Source organism: Desmodus rotundus, chromosome 8, assembly GCF_022682495.2.
Source record: "Desmodus rotundus isolate HL8 chromosome 8, HLdesRot8A.1, whole genome shotgun sequence".
Taxonomy (NCBI): domain Eukaryota; kingdom Metazoa; phylum Chordata; class Mammalia; order Chiroptera; family Phyllostomidae; genus Desmodus; species Desmodus rotundus.
The window spans coordinates 29,602,599-29,622,259 of NC_071394.1; the positions used below are offsets into that span (position 1 = coordinate 29,602,599).

The 19,661-nt window shown below is 38.7% G+C and overlaps 1 protein-coding gene across 1 annotated transcript in view; it reads right to left on the reverse strand.

Moving 5' to 3' along the window:
* CPQ (carboxypeptidase Q) overlaps positions 1 to 19,661 on the reverse strand; it is a 399,977-nt gene that overhangs the window by 308,535 nt on the left and 71,781 nt on the right. The window contains exon 2 of the mRNA XM_053930262.2: positions 18,533 to 18,990. Coding sequence (XP_053786237.1) covers positions 18,533 to 18,962 — 430 coding nt within the window. The 5' untranslated portion in view covers positions 18,963 to 18,990. The remainder of the gene's footprint in view (positions 1 to 18,532; positions 18,991 to 19,661) is intronic.

A 19,661-nucleotide genomic window follows, 5' to 3' on the forward strand; every position in this document is an offset into this window, starting at 1 on the left:
CCTTGGCTCATGCTTCACAACTTCCTAAATCCTATCAAAGAAGCAACAGCTGGCCTCAGTGAGTCCCAGACCTGGCACTAGCAGTAGCCAGCCTTGATCTGGGAATCTACAAGCCCTGCACAAATAGCAGCCATCTCAGATTGCTTTATTCCTCAGGCAGGGTGGCCCAGGCAAATACAGGTAGGGCCAACCTTGGCCTACACCTTTGGGAAACTCCAGGGCCAGCGCACCCAGTGGACAGCTACAGACCACATCGGAGCACCACCACCCTGCTCCTGTGCAGCTGATATTCCATGGAGGGTGGAGGTTGGTAGTAAGTGGTCACAGCAAATCCGTACAGCTGACTGACCGGGGTAAATCCCTCCCATTGATCTGCCAACAGCAACCAAGGCTCAGTTACAAGAAGAGGGGGTACTCAGTCCACACAAAGGGTGCACCTCAAGTACTCTGCTTGGGTGAAAGGGGAGGCTGTGACACTGGACCCTATAGGACATCTACTACATTAGGCCACACTACCAAGACACAGAGTCAAAGCAGCTCTACCTAATATATAGAAATAAACATAGGGAGGCTATCAAAACAAGGAGACAAAGAAACATGGCTCAAATGAAAGAACAGATCAAAACTCCAGAAAAAGAACTAAACAAAATGGAGATAAGCTATCTATCAGATGCAGAGTTCAAAACACTGGTTATAAGGGTGCTCAAGGAACTTAGTGAGGACCTCAACAGCATAAAAAAGATCCAGTCAGAAGTGAAGGATACACTAATTGAAATAAAGAATGATTTACAGGGAAACAATAGTACAGTGGATGAGACTGAGAATCAAATCAATGATGTGGAACATAAGAACAAAAAACAAGCAATCAGAAAAACAAGAAGACAAAAGAATCCAAAAAAGGAAGATAGTATAAGCAACCTCTGGGACAACTTCAAGAAGTCCAACATTCACATCATAGGGGTGCCAGAAGAAGAGAATAAGCAAGAAATTGGAAATCTATTTGAAAAAACAATAAAAGAAAACTTCTCTAATTTGATGAAGTAGACATGCAAGTCCAGGAAGCACAGAGAGTCCCAAACAAGATAGATGGAAAGAGGCCCACTCCAGGATACATCACAAGTAAAATGCCAAAGGTTAAAGATAAAGAGAGAATCTTAAAAGCAGTTAGTTACCTACAGGGGAGTTCCCATATGACTGTCAGCTGATTTCTCAAAAGAAACTTTGCGAGCTAGAAGGGATTGGCAAGAAGTATTCAAAGTCATGAAAAACATACCCCTATATAGCCCAGATTGCTCTACCCAGCAAAGACATCATTTAGAATCAAAGGGCAAGTAAAGAGCTTCCCAGACAAGAAAAAAACTAAAGGAGTTCATCATCACCATGCCATTATTATATGAAATGTTAAAGGGACTTATTTAAGAAAAAGAAGATCAAAACTATGAACAATAAAATGGCAACAATAGAAATCTATCAACAATTGAATCTAAAAAACAAACTAAGCAAATAAGAACAGAGACAGAATCATGCATACAGACAGCGTTTTGACAGTTGACAGATGGGACGGGTTGTAGGAGATTTGGTGAAGAGGGGAGAGGATTAAGAAGTACAAATAGGTAGTTACAGAATAGCCATGAGGATGTAAAGCGCAGTATAGGAATTGGAGTAGCCAAAGAACTGATATGCATGACCCATGGACATGAACAACAATGGGGGGAGTTGCCTGAGGGAGTGGGGGGTGCTGGATGGAGGGGGGGCAAAGAGAGAAAAATCAGGACAACTATAATACCATAATCAATAAAATATAATTTTTAAAAATCTCAAAACTCTTTACTCATACTTCTTTATGTTTCTACTAAGAAATAACAAATTAGGTTACCATCTAGTCTCCCTCCCCCTCTATCCTCACTCTGGAAATAACTTCTGCCCTGGGAAATCTAAGAATATGTAAGATGGCCTTAGCCTATTACCATCCACTTATTGCTATCTCACCACGAACGTGTTCCTCCAGTCACTGGGCAAGTACATCTTACACTTTCACAACCTCGTGTCTTTGCTCTTCTTTCTTGTCCTAAGAACACTCTCTCTCCCTTCATAGTCTTCATCTTTCAATGTCATGGCTCTCTGAAGGCCTGTTCAACGCCCACAGAGAACTAGTTGCCCTCTTCTTCATGTTCCTATCTTAGTTACACCAGCGCTTTCCCTTTGTTTGATGCACGAGTGTAGCATCTCCACCTAACCTGTGCTGGGTATAAAGTGGGTGCCGACACAATGACCATTAGGGGCCACCTGAAGAGCTGAAGAGATGACAGGCAGCCCTTGTCTGAATCAAGCTCATCACACTGATTTGACAGATAAGTAAACCAATTGCTGTTGCAGCAGTATCTACAGAGGATTCAACAGTTTGTAGAATGTAACAGAAGAAAATAGGAAATGCCACATGGGTCAGATCAGTAATCACCCTGGCCCACTGTCATCACTAAGTGGCATTGGGGATACTGTATAAGGGGACATGACTGCATTCCATTAAATCAACCTGAACAGGTCAGTGCATTAAAAACTAACCCCATTATCCACTGCCTTTGGCCAACTTCCCTTCTCTTTCTCTCTGTGTCATTTATTAGGACGGTTTTTCTACTAACTCAGACTTGAAGAAAGCATTTTAACCTGTGATCCCTCTCATTCCTTATCTCTCACATCCAAAATGTGTTAATTGATCTTTATTAATAATATTCAGTACCCCATTTCCAAGGTCATTAGTCCAAACTATTACTCCCTCCAATCTGATCTCTCTCTCTGATCTTTCTCCTTCCTATCCATTTGTCACAAACCCAAGAGAATGTTTTCTGGAAAATGTTTATCTGAAAATCCCCTACACATAAGGGTGTGATGGTTCTCCCTGGCCGGAAAGCTTATGCGGCCCTATTTCAGCATTCTGCCGCTCTTCAGTCATCACCTTCCCTCCAACGGCAGTGTGGGATTGAGGTAGAAGGGGGGGTAAGGACGATAAATGGTAATGGAAAAAATACAATGAAAATAAACAATTCAAAAAATGAAAAAAACCTATAGTTATTAACCAGTGGTATGTTGTTAGGAAAAAGGAGTCAGAGGGATTAACTAAAGGGAAGGAAGAGATGAAATGTGAACTGGATAAGGGTGTTTATTAAAAAGGATACCCGAGTACTATCAACCTACACTATTTCATTATCAAGTCTTCAGGGAACATTATCTGTACTTTTAGAATTTCAAAAGAAAACCTCTTCCTGGAAGATCTTCCATAAAATTAAACTTGGATTATCACTAGTATGATCTAAAGGTCTGACTCTATTAAAGGCTACATAAAACAAATTTAAAAAAAGACCTCATCCTTGCCTCCAGAAGCTGTGAAACTAAGACAACATATACAAAGGCAAAAAAAAAATGGGGTGAGGAAAAGGTTTACATATGGAAAATAGGGAAAATAATACAATAATACAGTAATACCAGAATAAGCTGTGTTTCAGGTACTCACAACTTGTACATTACATGAAAACTAAAAAACATATAAGTAAAAGTAAAGATGCTATATTGTATAAGTTCCTATGTCTGCACTGACCCGGCCGATACATTTTACACCTCTTCTGGAAATTGACCTCATTATTTTTAAAATTTGCATTGTTCTGGTTGCTAATGAGTTGGGATCTCTTTATATACTTGTTGCCATTTAGGCTTCTTTTCTTTAACTGCTTTTTCAGAGTCCTGTCCATTTTTCTACTAAGGTTATTGCTTTTTTCTTGTTAATTTCCAATAGTTCATAGTCCACATATTAATCTCATAACAATTTGAGACAGTGTTAATACCTTCTCCGAGCTCGCCATCTGTATGAAGCCTTTCTTCATCGTATCTTCAATGAATAGAAATTATTAATTCTGATGCAGTCAAATTCAGCAATGTTTTATTTCTTAAGGTTGGTGCTTTTTAATTTGGGTCTGAGAGTGTGAAGGCATATAGGAGAGAGAAGTGGTAACCCTGTTCTTGAGGAAATGGCCAAGAAGGAAACGGTCATGCCAGAAAGATGCAGGCAGAAAGATCCACCGTGAGGCAAGGTGAAGAAGGAAGGCAATTGGAAAGGCATGACTTGGGGCGAGCCTCCGCCACATGTTACCTGTGTGACCTTCGAACAAAGCACTAAACCTCCCAGAGCCTGACACCTGTAACGTGTGATCCTTATATCTCCATCCCGAGAAGACAACGTAAGTAAAATAATCAGCACAATGACTAGCTTATAATAGACAGGCACTAAATACGGAATGTGAGTTCCTTTGTCCCCTTTCTCCGCATTCCCACTCCTGATTTGATGGAGAGAGGGAATGTGCAACCTCTGCCACCTCTGATCAGATCTTTCAGCCGATTCCATACCCCCAAATTCCAAGCATCGCCTGTGGATATGGGCTCTCTAGAGCAATTCTGTTCATAGTGCAATTAGATAGCAGACAAAAATTAAGTCCTGAACAGAACAGTGAAAATGCTATTTTCCTGATGAGACCAAAGGAGGAGAAGACAGGTGCAAATAACTAATTATCTGACGATGGGAGCTTGTGTGTAAATTTGTTAGCACTAAGAAATAAACTCAAAGTATCAGCTATAGAATGCCTCCCTTTGGTGGATGTGCTAGTAGTATGCAGGAAGGCTATTTTAGGTTCCTATAAGAGGAATAGAGTGAGAGTTTAGAATAAGCTTAAACTGATGCATTCTAGATTTTCTGATCCACACTGCTTAAGTTTTCAGAAAGAACAGATTATGGTGACCGACCTAATCATGATTTGATTGATATTCATTTATCCTCTTCTTTCCTATGTGCCTTCCCTTCAAAACACTGCCAACCAAAACATTGTTATTTGGGTATGACAGGGATATAAAAGCCCCATGGAAATCACATAGAGTTAAAGGAAGCTTGTTTGCATATGAATGAGTTTTTACATGTCCTTTTTAAATGTGTGATATGTCTCACAATCTACCCATCAGATGAATGGATTTTTAATATGCATTTATTAAATACCAGACACTAGTTCTAAAGGAGATACAAACGTAAGGAAGATATGGTTTTTATCCTCCACTTTTACTCCATAGTTTCTCATAAGGAATAACCATGTGAACCATCAACTATAATAAATTGTGATTACTGTTTAATATAGGCAAACAAATTGTTATGAGAATAGAAATTAAAGAACAATTAAGTTTATTAAGTTTTGGGTTCACAAAAGACTAGAAAAAAGATGCATTTTAAACGAATCTTTAAAAGTGAGTAGGAATTCTCTAGGCAAAGAAAGGTTGGATTGGATTAGGATTAGGTTTGGAGTTAGGGATAGGTTAGCTAAGGTGCAGGAAGCACATTTTAAGGCGAGTAGGTATGAACAGGTCAAGGTAAGAGCAGTTTGGCCCCTGTGGCTGAAGCATAAGGTGTGTGGCTCAGGAGGAATTAAACACAAGTCGAGAAACACAGGCTGCAGTCACTTTTAAAAAGGCTGTAAGAATTTAAACTATACTCTGAAATGAAAAGATGCTAAGCAATGGAGTGATGTAATGAGATCCATGTCTTACAAAGACAACTGAAGCAGCAGTATGGAAATTTATGAAAATGTGACTGAGTTAGGCCCTGGCCCATGTGGCTCAGTTGGCTGGGCAACATCCCGCAAACTGAAAGGTCGCGGGTTCAATTCCCAGTCAGTGCACATGCCTGGACTTCAGGTTTGGTCCTGGATCAGGGCTCACGCAAGAGGCAACCGATTGGTGTTTCTCTTTTACATCTATTATTGTTTCCCTCTCCTTCTTGCTCCCTTCCCCTCTCTCTAGAATAAAAGGAAAAAAATTTAATAAAATGAGACTGGACTCAGGAAGATCAGTGAGGAGGCAATTATAACACTGTAGAATGGTGATGCTAGGTCCTGAACTTGGATGTGACAGTGAAGATGGAAAAAAGGAGTCACGTGTGACATTTAAGGCTTGGTGACCACTTGAGTGTTGGAACAAAATAAATGAGAAGGTTTATTTATTCAACAAATACTTCTTGAAACTTTTCTGTGTTTGAGACACTATGCTAAGGACTAAGGCAGAGTTTCTCAACTACTGGCATTTGGGAACGGGTAATTACTTATTGAGGGGAGAGGGGAGGCCTTCTCCGTACACCGTAGGGTATTTAGCAGAACTCCTCTCCTCTACCCGCTAAAAGCAAGCGGCACCCTCTCTCAGTCACGAGGGTCAAAATTGTGTCCAAACATTGCCAAATTTCCCCTGGGGAGCAAAACTGCCCCCTGTTGAGAATTGCTGAAACGGGGATCTCTGCCTTAGGAGGCTTAGCATCTAGTAGAGACATGCTTATGTTATAGTGTATATAAGGGTGCAGGAAAGCAGAAAGGAGGAAGTGGTCAATATTTCTTTGGGGACAAACAAGCATTGAAAAGGTCTCCATAGAGGAGGAGACATTTGAGCTAAATTATTAAAGATGAGCTTCGCGGGCAGAGGACAAAAACATGAAAGTAAGATACCATATCACACGTTAGAACTCTGAGGCCCCAAGCATGGGTGCCAGGATGGACGGCAATATTATGAACAAAGAAGAGGAATAGGAGAAACAGGATGCTGAGTTTGCGGGGCTCACAGAACATCCAGTAGTGCTTGGAAATGCAGGTGGAAGTCAGGGACATGTATGGAAGTCCTAAGTACAGAGTGGGTTAAGGCATGGGACTGGATCCTATTATTTAAGAATGATGTTTATTGGCAGAAACCTTTGAAAATTCCAACATTTAAGATGAGGCCTGGAAAAGAGATGCACACAAATAAATAAGGGAGAAACAGTAGAAGGGGTAGAGGAGAACCTACTTTGATTTACATTGCAAACTTGACAATCACCTACGTTATTTTTCGTCAATCTATTTCTGCCCAGGGAGCTATGCCCCCACTTCATTTCAGGATTACTCTCCTTATATTCTTTTTAGTGCTACTAAATCCACTATAATTCCTTAGCTACAGAGGACCCAGTTATTGGTGATGTTACCTCTACTACATAACCAATGCCTATCTCTTTGCACTTAGCTGTTTATTTATAAATGCAAAAAAGTCATATTACATTGTTATTAAGGGGCATGATGAAATGAGCACTGTATTGCATATGGAGAATTGGCATTCAACATCCACTTCGACCTCCTTTAAATGTACCTTTCTGTCTGTAAGGCTAAAAACTACATTTCTTGGGCTTCCTACACTAGGGTTCTAGAAGTAATTTAAGTGTCACCAATTTTATGCACGTAAACAAGAGCTGGAGGGTAGAAATTATGTGGAGGCTGTTTCCTCCTGCTTCTGTCATTTCAGAGATAAGCACAGTTACGAAAATGTCTGAATTTTCTACAGCAGCTTTCTGATAAAGTCCATTACTTAATCTAGTTCTCAAGTTCATTCCTGAAAAGCTCAAGTTAAAATCAGTTATCATTAGCTTTCCCAATGAGTCTGCAAACCATTTAACACCCTCTAATATACCCATGTCTGCTTTAACTTTAAACTACTTAGAGTGGTTCCACAATGAGCATTACCCACCAGTCAACTCTACGCATTAGGCGCAGTCTAGTGCTAACTCCACCTCTTCTTTCTTCAACTCCCAGATTATTTCCATAAAGGACAGGCATGAGGTACACAACACTTGGACATGAACCAGCAGAAGTACCAATCGGTGCACAGAGCTTAAAATCCAAGCCTAGCTAGACTGCGACCTTCGGTTTATAAGTGCAGTTTCAAAAGCAGGTCACCCAACAATCTGCAAACCGTGGAACGCGAGGTGACGGTTCCAAAGCCTGTGTAACCTGAGCGTAAGGACTGTTCCTTAGAGCACTCTGAAAGCAGAGGGAGCATAGATCAGTCAACTTTGTTGTATCATCTTTTACAAGTACTCGACAGCCAGCCAGTCCTCCTCGAGTATGAAAAATAAATAGGCTATTAAGAGGAAATAAAAAAGGAGGAGATGGATTTGGATCAAACAACAATAAAAGAATTTAAATCTTTACTACGCAATAAGTTCCTATGCATCCCAGAAAATCATTAAGGAACCAATAGAAAAATGGGCAACAAATATTTACAGATAATTTTAAAAAGAAAAATATAAGCAATTGATAAACCTGTGAAAATATTAACCTCAACAATAAGCAAAGGGATACAAAGTAAAATGATAGTGAAGTATCACTTTTAGCCCATCAAATTGGCAAAGATTAGGAAAACTACCCAATGCACCCGGAGGTGCAGAGGTTAGAAGATTAAGATACAATGCTAATAGGAGAGCAGATGTATACAATCTTTCTGGCAAACAATTTAATAAAATGTATCAAAAGTCTAAAAATGTCAACATTTATATTAAAGTTTTAAATAATTAAATATTTAAGTAATTACTTAAAGTATTAAATAATTAAATATTTAAGTACTTCCATTGTATTATAAATAATTCATAGTATATATAATGTTACACATATTCTACTACATTAGCATCTTAAGTAATTAAAAATATTAAGACTGAAAAAATTGGTTTCTACGAATTTTATTAACATTTTTTATAACTACAGGAGCAGTTTTTTAAAGTATATTATACTGATTACGCTACTAGAGTTGTCCCATTTTTTTCTCTCCTTTATTCCCCTCTGCCCTGCATCCCCCTCTCCCACCAGCATTCCCCCCCAATTAGATCATGTCCGTGGGTCGTACATATAAGTTCTTTGGTTTCTCCATTTCCTATACTGTTCTGAACCTACCCCTGTCTATCTTGTACCTACCAAATATGCTTCCAATTCCCTGTACCTTTTCCCCTATTTTTCCCCCTCTCCCTCTCTGCTGATAATCCTCCATGTGATCTCCATTTCTGTAATTCTGTGTTCTAGTTGTTTGCTTAGTTTGTTTTTGTTTTTGTGTTTTAGGTTCAGTTGTTGATAGTTGTGAGTCTATTGTCATTTTCCTGTTCATAGTTTTGATCTTCTTCTTTTTCTTAGATAAGTCCCTTTAACATTTCATATAACAAGGGCTTGGTGATGATGAACTCCTTTAATGTCACCTTATCTGGGAAGCACTTTATCTGCCCTTCCATTCTAAATGATAGCTTTGCGGATAGAGTAATCTTGGATGTAGGTCCTTGCTTTTCATGACTTTGAATGCTTCCTTCCAGCCCCTTCTTGCCAACAAGGTTTCTTTTAAGAAATCAGCTGACGGTCTTTTGGGAATTCCTTTGTAGGTGACTCTCTCCTTTCCTCTTGCTGCTTTTAAGATTCTCTCCTTATCTTGAGTCTTGGTTAATTTAATTATGATGTGTCTTGGTGTGTTCCTCCTTGGGTCTCATTTCTGGGGGACTCTCTGAGCTTCCTGGACTTTCGGAAAGTCTATTTCCTTTGCCAGATTAGGGAAGTTTTCCTTCATTATTTTTTCAAATAAGTCTTCAATTTCTTGCTCTTCCTCTTCTTCTGATACCCCTATGATTCAGATGTTGGAATGTTTAAAGCTGTCCCAGAGGTTCCTAAGCCTCTCCTCATTTTTTTTTGAATTCCTATTTCTTCATTCTGTGCTGGTTGAATGTTTATTTTTTCCTTCTGTTCCAAATCATTGATTTCAGTCCCAGTTTCCTTCCCTTCGCTGTCAGTTTCTTGTATATTTTTCCTTATTTCATTTTGCATAGCCTTCACATCTTCCTCTATTTTGCACTAATACTCAATCATTTCTGTGAGTATCCTGATTACCAGTGTTTTAAAATATGCATCTGATAGGTTGGCTATCTTACAGGAGCAGTTTCAAAACTGTTTTTTACAATCCTCTTTAATCTTCCTAGATTATCCCAATGAATCCTCTTTTTCTGCTATCAAAAACAAAAATCTCTCCTTTAAAGCTCTATTCTTACATCTGTATTAAAGGATTTCTATAGCCATGTTGTTTTAAATAGGAGGGAAAAAGGAAATAATCTAGATTCTAAAAACAGAGCTTTGGTTTTGTTCATTATTGTACATTTAAATTTTGTGACCATGAAAATTTTTCAAAGGATATTTATTACTATGTGGGCAATGTTTGTGGTATATGGCATTAAAGGACACAAATATATGCACTTTAATCTCAAATTTGTATAATAAAACTATAAATGCATATGGAAATATTAGAGGAAAAATTAAAATGCAATTACTCTGGAGGAAAAGATCACAGATGATTTTACTGTTTTTACATTTATGTGTGTGCTTTCTGTAATGAGCAGGTGGACAACATCATCAGTATGTAGAATGAAGCAATGTTTTTTTCATTATTACAAGTGACTAACACTCTAAGAAAAGAGTTGCCTTAAAAAGTGTACAATTCCTCAAACATGAATGAAAAACTACTCTGTATTGAGTATAGCACTAGATGCTGAGAAGAGAGAGAGAAATGGGTAAATTTATACAGTATTCAGGGGGTCCCAAACTAGTAGAAAGCACACAGTTTGTAATACATACTATTTTGGGGCTAGTACTTCCATAGAGACGTCAGTTTCCAAAAAAGATTAATTAAGTACTCAGAGACCTGCTGTGTTGGCTGAGACAAGATCCACAGAGTTATATGTACTGAGGAAGAGCAACAGCATTCTGCCCAAGTTCTTCTTTCTTGCCCACATGCCAGCCTTTCCTCTATTTGGCTACTGATTCTCATTCTTTTACTCAGTCCATTTAAATCTGATATCTGCTGTGTTATCTCTGGAGTTATACTTTCTCCTGTCTTACTTCTAAGACTAAGTTTTGCTCCGCATCGCATCTTACTTGGCCTGCTTGTATATCTGTCTTCTTCCAACTCTCCACAGATAGCTCACAGAGGCCTAACCCTGACATAAATAAACTAACACATACTGTAATACTCAAGTCTAGAATGGAAAAGTTAAAAATATTACCTTTGGTTACACAAGCAATCTGCTCTGTAGCATACACCTGGGAGAACCCTGCTCTCATGAACTCTAGCTCCACTGATCACTTGTGAATTCTCATAAAGACCACAGCCTTTTCAATCTGGAAGAGACCTGACAGATTCTTATTCCAGCCAACTCTCATTTTGCAGGTGACAAAATTAAGATCCATAGAGATTGAATGACTAGAACAAGGTCACACAGCTACTAGGTGACTAAACGAGGGGATACAACATGGGTTTCCTGGGAGATGAACTCTGTCACACTACCTGCATCTAGAAGACTCTTTATGCTGATTTCACAGTATCTCCTGAGGGAATTTTTCCACACCTGGTCCTGCCTAACTCTCCAGTCTCCTCAGAGCTGAAAATAGTCCAGTTGCCAGACAACTGTTTATCTACTTTGAGCCCCAGGGAGTGAGGAGTGGGGTGAAAGTGAGTCTTGGATCACCACAATAGATTCCAGCAAGTAAACTTCACTTCCCCTGGGTGTTGAAGGCCCCAGGAGCAATCAGTAACTTGGCTTGGTTTTCAATACCAGGCAGAGAGCCAGAGAAGAGCAGGCCCAGATACAGAATTAAAAATAAGCAAAAGAAAGAAATGAGAAAACATCCCCCAAAAGGTGCAAATATCAATATATTTTGCCATCACAGTACAAGTATCAGCAGCTTTAGAGACAGATCTGCTTCAGTCGGGTGGCTAAAAAGGAAAATCTTATAAATTAAAATAACATTAAAATGTTTGTGTGTGAGGGAATACACTCTAATGACCACAAGCACAAACTCTGGAGCTGACAGTTGTTCATGCCTGAACTTGGCCTCTTAAAAGCTGTAAGCAAGTAAGCAAACTACGTAACCTCTTAGAGTCTGGTTTTCTCATATGGAAAAAAACGTCTAGACCTTCTAAGCCTTAAAAAGAAAAAAAGAAAAAAATTATACACACACACACACACACACACACACACTGGTGCTTAACATAGATTAGTGACTAACAGAAGGTAATTTAAAAAAAAATCATGGTTGACACTATACAACTCAGGCTAAGGGGCTTCCTGATACCTTAGAGGACTCTACCACCTATTCATGCAGCCTCAGAGAGATCAAAACTGGCCAGCACAGTGGTACTTCCAGAATGGTAGAGTGAGAAACTTGGCAAATGTCTCCTACAAAACATTTAACTGGGAAAAATTATTTTTTAAAAATCACTTAAAGTCTCCCAAAATTGTCCTAAGGACATACAAATGGAGAAACATTCATTCAAGAAAAAGTACTAAACCTTAGTTAGATTAACAACAGTCTGTAGCGCTTGGGCCATGACCTGCTTCCTTCTCCCATTCCCAGGTCCGTGTTATGAAAACCCTATCACGGGCACTCAACTACAAAAGGACTAAAGTCCCATTCCTCAACCCAGCCCCTACTTGTATGATAGAAACCCGACCTCAAGTGTAACCATCAAGAATACTGGGGCTCTAATCACCCTTGTCTCGGCCCGTTCACAGGCAGAGGTTCCACATTGGGAGTGGCAAGCTGAGAAGACCAGAAGATACCACTCTCCATACCTAGCACCTGCTAGAGGTATCAGTCTTGGAGAAGCAGGACACTGTCTCTGTGCCTGCCTTCTGGGAAGTAGCGCAGAAGTTCTCCCAGGGAGGAAGCAGGCAAGGAGGCTGAAGAGCTTTGCAGTTCTTACCCAGTTAGTGACTTTATTTGAGGCAGAACTTAGAGAATTCCACATTTAAGGGTATTGTTGAAGACAGTGGAGAGGTTGGTAGAAAGCAATTAAGGGGCTGTTAGTAGTTTCACGATACTACCAGCAATAAGCAAAATGGCAGAGCATTTACAAGTTTAACAGAAAAAAAACAACAAGGAAAGAAACAATCAAGAAAAGCCCTCCTGGGTCACAGTAAACCCTGACAATTGCAAAGCCATGTACATGTTCCTACTTGGAAACAATTAAAACACAACATGGGTCAGACTTGAGAACACTTCCTTGAGTCGGACTTGAAAAGCGGCACACAGATCCACCAGCAAAAGGCAAAAACCTCACTGGAAAAAGGGGCTTAGGCAAACCCCTGACCAAACACCAGCTGCAAAATAAGCTATCCTGACCCAGGGGAAATTATCATTAGGTCAAGCTTAATAATACAATTACATGCATCCTACTTAATATGCCATAATGCCAAGTCTGTGCCCTCTCAGATTGATTAGAGAGGAAACTTCCAAGCTACCAGGCCCTGGATGAACTTGTGGCAAAAACAAAAACTCCCTGAGTTTTAATAATAGCCCCCCCAGCAACATAAAGACCCAATGGTAAAGGGTGAAAGTATAACTGGCTAAGGGAACTGAAGCACAAGTGTTGACCAGTAAGTGGCTTATGCAGACCCAGCAGTGACTCCTAGGGAGCCAGGCGAAAAGTAAAAATAAGGGAAAGTAAAAGCACTCTGAACACAGACATTAGAATTTGTACACTGTGGGGGAAACAGATTTTACAGAGTTAGTACAAGAGTCATTAAACAAATAAAGGACAAAACAAAGACAAAAACAATGCCGACCTCCAGTGGGTGAGGGAGGCGAATGGAGAAGAATCAGTATCTACAGTAGCTAGAATATATTATATAAAAACTTCAATTTTCAATGACAAAAAAAATGAAACGAGAAGAAACAAGAAAATGTAACTCATTCCAGGAAAAAAGCAGGCAATAGAAACTGGGTTTGAGGGGATCCAGCTATCAAACCGCTCAGAGAAAGACTTCAAATAGTTATTATATTATGTTCAAGAGATTATAAGAAAACATTCTTAAAGAATTAAAACAGGTATGATCACAATGTCTCATCAAATAGACAATATCAATAAAGAGATAGAAATTATTTAAGAAATGGAAATTCTGAAGCTGAAAAGTATAACTGAAGAGAAAAACTCAGTAGAGGGGCTCAATAGTATATTTTAGCTAGCATAAAAAATATTCAATGAACTTATGATAGATTATTACATGTTATGCATTCAGAAGAACATAGAGAGGGAAAAGGGAAGAAAAATGAGCAGAACCTCAGAGAAATGGAAGACACCATGAAGTGCACCAACATTCTCATAATGGAAGTGCCAGAAGAAGAGAACAACAAAAAAAACACATAGATATATTCCTAGAAATAATAGCTGAAAACTTCCCAAATTGATGAAAAACATTAACCTACACATCCATAAAGCTAAACAACCTCAAAGTAAGATAAAAGCAGAGAGATTCACACCTATATACATCAGAGTCAAAATGCTGAACACCGAGAATAAGAAAATCTTGAAATCAGTAAGAGAAAATGACTCATCAAATAGAAGGGAATCCCAATAACAGTTACAGCTGACTTCTCATCAGAAACAATGGAAGCCACAGGACAATGAGATGACAAATTGAAATTTTTGAAAGTAAAAAAAAAAAATGGCAACCAAAAAATCTCACGCCAGTGAAACTGCTTCAAAAATAAAAATTACATAAAGAAGTAAAGATAGAAGCCGTGAGAATTTCCTGCTAGCAGATCTGCTCTGAAAAAAAAATAAATGGAGTTGTTCAGGCTGAAAGCAAGTGATTGGGATCAATATCCTCACACAATAAAAATAATAAGAAGAAGATAATATAAATAGCTGTATGCCAACAAAATATATAACTTCGATAAAATGAATAAATTTCTAGAAAGACACAAACTACTAAAACTGACTCAAGAAAAAATAGAAAATTTGAATAGATCTACAATAAGAAAAGTATTGAATTAGTAATTAATCTTCCCCCACGCCCCCCACACACACAAACACAACCCAGGACCAGATGGCTTCACTAGTGAACTCTATCACAAACTTAAAGAATTAATGCCAATATTTCACAAACTCTTCAAAAAAATAAAAGAGAAGGTAACATTTTCTTACTGATTCTTTGAGGTCCGAATTATCCTGATACCAAACCAGACAGAAATCTCACACAAAAAAATAAAACTACACACCAATATCCCTTATGAACATAGATGTAAAACTATTCAACAAAATACTAGCAAACTGAATTCAGTAACATAAAAAAGAGTATATATCATAAACAAGTAGGACTTATCCCAGAAATGCAAGGTGGGTTTAACATCTGAAAATTGATTAATGTAATACACTAGATTCAATGGGGGAAGAATAGTTGTTTCAACAGATAATTGAGACAACTGAATAACTATATGCAAAAAATTGAAGTTGGCTTCCTACCTCATGCAATATATAAAAGTCAGCTCAAAGACCTAATAAGTGCTAAAACTGTAAAACTCTGAGAATAAAATATAAAAATAAACCTTTGTGACCTTGGTTTAGGTAATGGTTTCTTAGATATAAGACCAGAAGTACAAGCAATGAAAGAAAACTTAGATAAATTGTATTAGATAAAAAACTACCATTGAGAAAATGAAGAGACAAACCATAGAATAGGAGAGAACATTAGTAAATCATAATCTAATAAGGGACACGTATCCAAATACATGAAGAGCTTTTACAACTCTGAAAATTCAAATAACCCATGGCAATAAAAATTTGGCAAAGGATTTCAATAGACATTTCTCCAAAGATATACAAAAGGCCAATAAAAATATAGAAGGATGTTCAACATCCTTAATTAGTCATTAAGAAAATGTAAATCAAAAACACAGTATCACTTCATAATCCACTAGGATAGCTATGACTGAAAATATAGATGATAGTCCTAGCTGATGTAGCTCAGTGGATTGAGTGTGGGCTATGAACCAAAGGGTCACCAGTTCGATTCCCAGTCAGGGCACATGCCTGGGTTGCAGGCCAGGTCCCCAGTAGGGGGTGCGTGAGAGGCAACCAGACATTGATGTTTCTCTCCCTCTCTTTTTCCTTCCCTTCCCTGTCTCTAAAAGTAAATAAATAAATCTTTTAAAAATATATAGATGATAACTAGTGTTGGAAAGTACTATAAAATTTGATTACATTAGTGGAAATGTGAAATTGTGCAGCCACCTTTGAAAAGTTTGGCAGGTCTTTGAGAAGTTAAATGTAGAGTTACCATGTGACCCAGTAATTCTACCCCTTAATATATGAGGTCTCTCTGGAAAAAGTCCAGCCATTGTTAATATGAGAATGGTTTGCATGACATCAATGTAACCTGGTGGCTAAGGAGAGTGGACTGGAATGAACATGTATGAAAAATGATGACTTCACTGCACTAGTCACTGGGGGTGGTAGATGCCATTGAGTGAGCATGTGTACTGTGTGGCTGTCACATTCAAAATGACTGCATAGAGCAATGAATCTACATCAAATTTTGTGTTAAAGTTGAATATTTCACAGCAGAAGCTATTTGGATGAGTCAGAAGTCCACAGCTATGGGCAACTGGTGATTGGCAGCTTCATCACAACAATGCACCCACTCATGCATTGTGTCTCGTGCAGAGTTTTTTTGTGAAACATCAAATCACCTAGGTGATTTAGCTCCCCCATAGCCAAGATTTGGTACCCTGTGACTTCTGGATTTTCCCAAAACTAAAATCGCCTTTGAAAGGGAGGAGATTTCAGAACATCGATGAGATTCAGGAAAATACAATGGGGCAGCCGATGGCAATTGGGTGTGAGGTCCCAAGGTGCCTACTTTGAAGGGGCCCGAGGCATCATTATCCTATGTACAATGTTTCTTGTATCTTCTTCAATAAATGTCTCTATTTTTCGTATACATGGCTGGATACTTTCTGTACAGACCTTGTATACCCAAGAGAAATGAAGCCTATATCCATAAAAAAACTTATGCATAAGTGTTTATAGCAGCATTATTCATAATAGCCAAAAGGTAAAACAGACACACACACACACACATTTAACAACTGATGAAAGGGTAAAAGTGGTATAATCATAAAGTGGAATATTATTCAGCAATAAAAATGAATTGAGTACTGATTCATTCTATAACAAGAATGAATGGAAAACCTTATGCTTCATGAAAGAATCCATCTACAAAAGACCACATAGTTAGTGCATTATTCCATTCATATGACGTATTCAGAATAGGCAAATCCATAAAGACAGACAGCCTAAGGCTTAGGAGGGTTTTGGGGAGGGATGGAGAGTAACTGCTAATGAGTTTCTTTTTGGGCTGATAGAAATGGTCTATAATTACATCATTGAGGTGGGTGCAAAACGCTGTCAATATGCTAAAACCCACTGAACTGTCTATTTTAAATTGGTGAATATTATGGTATGTGAGTCATATCTCAAAAAAAAAGATGATTAAAAATAACCCGACCATGTAACTGAGAAAGAGTGGACAACACGCATTTTGGAGAAAGAGTGGGAGCTGAGGAAGGGGATTTGGCGACTATGATGAGCAAATGCAGTATTTCATGACCTGAGCTATCATCTGAGAAACTGGCATCAGATTGTGATGACACAAATGTTTAATTGTATCCTTAACCTTTCCATATTTGCCACCAACAGTTTTCACTCTCACACATCCTTACAGTCTTCGCTCTCTCACAGTTGCTGAGTGTTTTCTGTTTACTGCCCTTTCCATGGTATGCTTCTGACATTCCAAATGCTTTATTTAGTGCAGAATATCTCAACTCATCCCCATTGACATTTTGAGCCAGGAAACTCCCCACTGTGGGAGACTTTCCTGTGAATTGGAGGGTGTTTAGCATCCCTGGCCTCTACCCACCAGACACCAGCAGCATCCCTCACAGAGCAGTGACCATCACAAACGTCTCCAGACAACGTGCAGGGTCCCCTGTGGGACAAAAGTGCCCCAGTTGTATGTATTTGGGGCGGGGGGCACTGGTCTAGTTTGTATTTATGTAATCTGAAAAAGTTTATGCTAAAAATAAATGAGCTTCCCTGGACAGTGAGGGGGGTGGGGGGGCCTGACTATCTAATTCTCTGTTGGGTCTTTCTCCTGGCATTAGACAAGGTTAAATGTTTCCAAAAACTTTTTTAGAGAAGGTTAACTAGTTTCTATACACTAGTTCCTCTGCTATGGATAAAAGTCCATGAATACATTCAAGACTGACTGATAGCTCACTTTGACTGGTACTATACCTCTAATCCAGGCATTTACATTGTCTAATGAAGCTGAGCCCGTGTGCTAATCAGTAAAGGCAGAACTCTACCCTGGATAATTCCTTCTATTAGAGGAATCAATTCAGTGTGCAAAGTTCTGCTCCCTATCTCACTAATTCTACGAAATTCTACACACTGAAGCCACTTGGAAGAAGTCATAGTTTTTCTATCCTATTAACATATATCTCAATTTTCTGCAGAATAATATTAATGTTATACTAGATAAAAATTATCAAGTGACAAGACTGATAAGTATCACATGCCAATATCTGTATATTCTTCATTTAAAAAGTGACCCTACACAATCAAATATCTTTTAAAAAGTAACAGAAGAAAGGATGGGAGAGAAGGAACAGGGAAGAGAAAAGAATGTAACAGTAGAGAACTCGTTACACCGATGGGATAGGAAATGGTTACATTTTCTTTCTTATTACCCAAGTTATAATATGAACCCTGCATACCATAATACATTAGGTCAGATGACATTAGTTTTATAAAGTACACAGCAAATTGACTTGAAAAAAACAAGTGATACCTTCTGGAGGAGTCCCGATGCTATTTCCAAGGCCCAAAATAGCCATCTTATGCATCCTCGGCTCCAGCATCACAGCAGATTCTTCTCCTCTTTCCCAGTGGGGTATTTTGACTGGCTCCAGGTGGACATTCTCCAGCCCGTCTTCCTTCAGGTTTTGGTACATGATCTGAATGGCTTTTTCTAGACTCTTGGAGCCACTTAATCTGGGTCCAACAGTATCAACCAGAAGTGCCAATCGCTCATAAGATCTGTTCTGGGCTTTACCATAAACAGCAAGGTCTATGATTGCTTTAGCAACATCTCCATAGCGGGCTATTTCTTCTTTTATTTCTTCAAAAGTCCTCTGCGAGGTGTCATTCCTATATATAGCTTTGCCAGAGTTCAAAAATAAAAGGCGAACACCAACAAATGTGAAGAGAAGAAACTTCATTTTTTCCAGGTTGTTTTCTTCCTAAAATCTATGTAAATAAGAAACATGTTTTAGGAAAAGATTCTCACAGTTATCTGCCCATAACTCAAAGACTGCCTTTAAAACAGGACTGCCCACCCCACCATCCACCATCAAATTCAGGTACCATAACTTTGAGGAATGAAGAAGTAAAGAAGATCCCTGGTTGGTGTAGCTCAGTGGATTGAGTGCAGGCCATGAACCAAAGGGTTGCTGGTTGGATTCCCAGTCTGGACACATGCCTGGGTTGCAGGCCAGGTCCCCAGTGGGGGCCACATGAGAGGCAACCACACATTGATGATCCTCTTGCCTCTCTTTCTCCCACCCTTCCCCTCTGTCTAAAAATAAATACATTTTTTTAAAAAAAGAAGTAAAGAAGAAATGATTGGCCTTATTAATAAGACAGTGTTTATTAAAAATCACACAATCACATTACCAAGTAATTTTGTTTAAAATATGCTAAAAATTAAAATAAAAAGAATACTAGGCCAGCACACATTTATGATAAAACCTCTCAGCAAAGTGGAAATAGGAGGGAACATATCTCAACATAATAAAGGCTATACATGAGAAAACCACAGCTGACATCAGACTCAATGGGGAAAAACGAAAAGCATTTCCCTTAAGATCAGGAACAGGACAAGGATGTCCATGTTCACCCCTCTTATTCAACATAGTACT